The sequence below is a fragment of the Peromyscus maniculatus genome, chromosome 20 (genome assembly GCF_049852395.1).
Source record: "Peromyscus maniculatus bairdii isolate BWxNUB_F1_BW_parent chromosome 20, HU_Pman_BW_mat_3.1, whole genome shotgun sequence".
Classification (NCBI taxonomy): domain Eukaryota; kingdom Metazoa; phylum Chordata; class Mammalia; order Rodentia; family Cricetidae; genus Peromyscus; species Peromyscus maniculatus.
The window spans coordinates 4,675,923-4,681,109 of NC_134871.1; the positions used below are offsets into that span (position 1 = coordinate 4,675,923).

General features: G+C 46.6%; 1 protein-coding gene across 2 annotated transcripts; it reads left to right on the top strand.

Moving 5' to 3' along the window:
- The first annotated feature begins 552 nt into the window (after window positions 1-552).
- Window positions 553-4,974, top strand: LOC143266821 (uncharacterized). 2 transcript variants are annotated; one of them, XR_013046306.1, is made up of 6 exons: window positions 553-729; window positions 833-931; window positions 1,187-1,338; window positions 1,448-1,514; window positions 3,298-3,535; window positions 4,358-4,974. XR_013046306.1 is itself a non-coding variant. In XM_076555722.1 (5 exons), the coding sequence occupies exons 1-5, from the start codon at window positions 727-729 to the stop codon at window positions 3,313-3,315; spliced, it is 339 nt and encodes a 112-aa protein (XP_076411837.1). In that variant the 5' UTR covers window positions 553-726; the 3' UTR covers window positions 3,316-3,918. The 2 variants fall into 2 exon arrangements, 1 of the variants encoding a protein (XP_076411837.1); XM_076555722.1 differs by lacking the exon at window positions 4,358-4,974 and having other exon boundaries at window positions 3,298-3,918.
- Window positions 4,975-5,187: the final 213 nt, after the last annotated feature.

The following is a 5,187-nucleotide window of genomic DNA, read 5'->3' on the forward strand; positions in this document are numbered from 1 at the left end:
TGATCCTCCCAAAGTGACAATTGTAGATAATGGCATGGTGTCCCCAGGCAGGCTGCTGCAAGGGAGGGTTAAAAAAATCCATTTTACACGTGGTCTGGCCATCATTATTTTTATAGTGAATATAGAAGGGCTCTTAAGCTATTTTTGTTGCCATGGGTGAATGACTATTCCAGACTGGGTAATTTATACAGAATAAAGGTTCATTCAGCACCCAGTTCTGGAGGCCCAAGGTCGAGTGGCTGTATCTGGTAAGTCCTTCTTACCAATGAAGGCTCAGCAGAGTTGCAAAGACCCAAGGTGACACAGGCCATCACCTGGAGGGACAGGATAGCCTTGCTCAGACCTCCCCTCTTCCTAGAGCCGCAGTCCTTTGAATCATGGTCCCCACCCCTTTATGTCTACAATACACCGAACCCCAAGTACTGCCAGAAGGTCCCACCTCCATAAGTAACTGGATTAAGTGGCTGTCTTCTTAGCGCCTCGTAGTGGAAGAAAGTTTCACAGGTGATGTCACTTTTCCTGAGGAGTCTGCTTCTATTCACCCCAGACCTAGAGGGCAGTGACAGAGCTCCGCAAACCATTCCATCCGAGTCCATCTTGGAAAAGCAGCAAGTTGCCTGGGACTACTTTCAGCAGATGGTGACTCCTACAGCTGCCCCCATTGAACAGCCCGGCCCAGGATGGGCGACAAGCCACGAAGTCTTCACTACTGGACTTCTCTGAAACATGGTGGGTGGCATGGCCACCGCACATGCTGTCCTGAACCCGGAGACTTAGATGTTGTCTGTAGTAGCAGTCTGTGTTGACTTCGTTTGACCTTAATTTTTGCCAGGTGGGAAATACTCCTCAGCTGGCGCATGCTTCTGTCCTGGGCAAAACGAAAAAGAGTCACGAAGGTGACTTTAGTGTAGCGTTCCGGGGAGCTGGCAAGGTATTGTTAAGAAAGAGACTCATTTGGTAGGATGCTTCCCTAATATGGACAAAACCCTGGGTTCCAGTCTGGGTCCTGAATAAATATGCAGGTGTGTAGTTCTATAGTTGGAGGGTAGAGGCAGGATCACAAGTTCAAGCGCATCCTCTTCAGGTATAGAGTAAGTTTGGAACTAGCCTGGGCTACATAAAAGAGGGAGGGAAAGAGCGTTAGAAGTCTAAAAGACATGAGTTATGACACTATTTCTGTCTCTAGCTCACTGTGTGCTCTTGGGGAGGGCAGCTGCTCCAAGCCCACATCTCCTTCTGGAACATGAATCCAAGACAGCCAACATCACAGGTCACTATGGGACCCGCGACAGCCTCTGCGAAAATCCTTCAGGAATGGCGCAGCATCATGCAAATGAGGTAGGTGTTATCAGGAGGACAGACCTGTTATTGCCTGGAGTCTGGTATTTTAAGGAATCTGTTCATGGAATGCACTTTAATTTTTCCCCCCTGCTGGTGGTGTCCTCAGCCGGGCTACAGCAGAGGCGTCTTCCTGGATCAGCTACCAAGACTTTAAAGAGGCACACGATTTTCAAGTGAGTTATTCAATTAATCATCTCTGTCATGAGGACAATGTCCCTTTTGGATTGCACGCTTATTGAAGGCCATCGTCTGGAGGGGTTGCCCTGAGCACCCCCGTCACACACACACAAACACACACACACAGATCAAACGGCCTCAGGGGAAAAGTGCGATTAATGGCAGAATGAATTAGTAGCAAGTCAGGAGATGAGAGCCCCAAATGGTTACCCAGCTACCCACCACAGTTCCCTTCCCTCACACAATGAGCTGGGCCAGTCGCGTGGCTGCACGGGCCTCCCACCAATTGAATCCAAACGGGGAGATGGCTATTTAAAAGGCCCTGGGGTAAATTACTTGATAAAAGATCTTTCCATTTTCACGAATGGGTCCCCTGATAGAGCTGCTCTTTCAAAATTTAAATTTTTATAATTGAGTGTTCAACTTACTTTAAAGGATAGCTTCTATGACGGTGGCCATACAGACCCAGTAACAAAAAAAAATACAGGCTGACCTTGCTGTCTGTGGATGTCCACAAATGCCTAAATCCAAGGTTGTTCAACCTGCTGTATAAAACAGCCCACTGTTTGCATGTAACCTATACACGTTTCTGTAGACCTAAAGTACATATGGGTGACTTAGGATGTAAGTGCTGTGGACACAGTCTTTATGCTGTATTAATTGGGGCATAATGACCAGGGAAAAGGCCTGTGTATATTCAATATGGGCCCACTTGTTGGTTGATATATATATATATCATATGATATATATATATCATATATATATATCAGCCCAGGGTTACATAGTGTAGGGCTTACATAAAATTCACTTTAGCAAGGAAGGAAGATTTCAGTTCTGGATAGAGAGTGAATTTCAAGTATTTAGTTCTGGCCAGTAACATCAGTAAAGCAATTGCCATGTGGAGTAATAGACTCCCTTTCAGAATAATTTAGATTAGGGACCTACTTTGTGGAAATACGATTTTATTTTCAAATCAGGTATGAATTTATTCTAAAGTACACATCTGTCTATAGCGGGTATGAGACTAGAGGAGATCTCTCCCGCTTCAACAGGGCTAGGCTAAATCAGCTTTAGGGGTAAAGTACATACATGTAAAAGCCGGGGGGTGGTGGCGGTGGCGGCGGCTGCCACGCCTTTAATCCCAGCACTCGGGAGGCAGAGGCAGGCGGATCTCTGTGAGTTCGAGGCCAGCCTGGGCTACAGAGTGAGTTGCAGGACAGGCTCCAAAGCTACACAGAGAAACCCTGTCTCGAAAAACCAATAAAAACAAAAACAAACCAAAACCAAAACCAACAAACAAACAAAAAACAAAAACAAAAACAAAAACATGTAAAAAGTTTGGGGCTGAGAGAGAATGTGTTCAGTAGGGAATGAAGTTGGAAAAGATGAACGAGTCAAGGTCAGTGTGATTTATCCAGCGTTGGGGGTATTCTAGGCTCTTTGTGTTTGCATATCCATCAAGGGCAGGGCTAGAAGATGGGCTACTGTGCTCAGTGTCTTCTGAGAAGACTTCCTTCCGCTCGCTGCCTGGAGCAAGTGGCCTCATGTCTTCCCTAACTTCCATTTCCAGCTGCCTCTGAAATTCGGTCAACACACACACACACACACACACACACACACACACACACACACACACACACACAAAGACAGAGATAGAGAGAGACAGAGACACACACACAGAGAGACAGAGACAGACAGTCAGAGACAGGGGCACACAGAGAGACAGACAGACAGACCGAGACAGATGGACAGATGTGTACATCTGCATATCTGTCACAGATGATGCAGAGAACCTGAAAACTTCCGGGAAGCCAGCAAAGGACAGAAGACACCTGTGACATCACCTGGAAGGGACCGACCCTGTCACTGACTCCCTTGTCACTACAGTGGGTGGCTCACCACTTCACCCAGGAGACAACTGGTTATCATCATTTCCCTCCTGCCTTGGGGACAGGGAGCCAGGGCCTGGCATTCCCTTTGGTTTAGCCATGGTTGCCAATGCCTCTGAAGCTGCTAGGTAGGATCTCAGACAGGCATCATTACCCTCTGCAGACGAAATGGGTCCTACCTCCACCTGTTTGCATTTGTTGCCGGTGGCCATGGATGGTGCAAAGATTATTCAGCTCATAAGCATCCGTTTGCGTGTGTTGTTCCCCCGCTCCCCCCAGCCGAACAGGAGAGCTGATCTGGTTCTTCTTATTAAAAGCAAACAAGCCCATTATTAAAAGCAAACAGGGCGGGGCTGCTTTAAAACAATTAACGAAATCTCTCCTGGCCCAAAGTCCTAAATTTACCCTGCTGTCCCAAACAACCGCACCACCCTAGATAAGGGATGCCTTCCCCCAAGTAACCAAGCAGCATCTTATTTCCCAGTGGCGTCATGGGTGGGGCAACTCATTTACTCAGGGCCTGGGGTGAAACAGGTAATCACCAGAAGCTGAACTCAAGTCTGACTCCTAAGCCCACACCCGGCCCACTCCAGCATGCAGCTGTCATGAACACTGCCTTGGATGCCTTTATTTCTAGTGTTAATTTCAAGGAAAAGCTAACGAGCTAAGGGAAAGCAGCCTGCCCTTAGCCTAGGTAAAACCTCTTGAAAGTGAAGTCATTCTGCTTGGGTTTTGGGGGTGTCAAGAGAAAACCCCAAGACTCTCTGTTAACTTAAACATGTAAAGTAGGTGAAGTTTACAGCCAGAGACGGATGTGTGGCCAGAACATGAATGACTACAATCAGACATCTAAGAGAGTGAACAGTCGGAGTATGAATGACTGCTGTAGAAGTTAAGCTAGAAATACCTAGCACATTCTAGTGAATTAAGCCATTTTTTTTTTTTAAAAGATGATGTTTGGCTGGACCTTGTGGCATCTCCCTGTAATCCAAGCTATACGGGAGGCTGAGGCAGGAAGACGGCATGGGCCAGGCTAGCTCCAGATGCAGTGTGAGTTCAAGGCCAGGCTGGTCAACTTAGTGAGACCGTCTCAAAATAAAATGAACCAAAATTTAAAAGGAAGGCTTGGGATATAGCTAGTTCAGTGGCTAACCTAGCATGTAAGAGGCCTCAGGTTCCTTCCCTAGTACCAACCACCACCACCACCACCACAACAAAGAAAGTCAAGTTGTTGAAAGAATCAATTAACAATTTGATATGGGTGGAAGGCTAGGGGATGGAGAGGTTACTGTGCCTCCGGTGACTAGCTGGGGCTAACAGAGCAGAGAGATCTTTTGATAAGGCTGCTGTCAACTGTCACAAATTGTTTGACAATGGTTCCCATAGTAATTTCACGGTACAAAAGCCTTGTGAGTTATGCGTAATAAAAAAATTACTAAAAAAAATAGCCTGGCCATTCTCCAGAAGGTTACACATAGATTTTTCCATATGACCAACAATTCCAACAGTAGACACACATCCAAGAGAACTGAGAACACACATCCAGGTCCTGAGGGGAAGGCTCAGTCGGGAAATTGCCTGCCATGCACTTTACCATGCTGGATCCTCCCAGATCCAAGTTCCTATCCCAGCACTCACAGAAAAATCTAGGTGACTCTGTATGATCTTAGTTCAGAGACAGATGGATTCCTAAAGCTTGCTGGTCAGCCACTCTAGCTAATTTGTGAGCCCTGGATTCAGTGAAGGGTCTGTTCAAAGGATAAGATGGAAAGTCATTGAG

Excerpts from the sequence above, each read along its gene's own strand:
- LOC143266821 (XM_076555722.1), top strand. Across the intron at positions 932-1,186 it reads CGTTCCGGGGAGCTGGCAAG|CTCACTGTGTGCTCTTGGGG; the intron begins GTATTGTTAAGA and ends TTCTGTCTCTAG. Across the intron at positions 1,339-1,447 it reads CGCAGCATCATGCAAATGAG|CCGGGCTACAGCAGAGGCGT; the intron begins GTAGGTGTTATC and ends TGGTGTCCTCAG.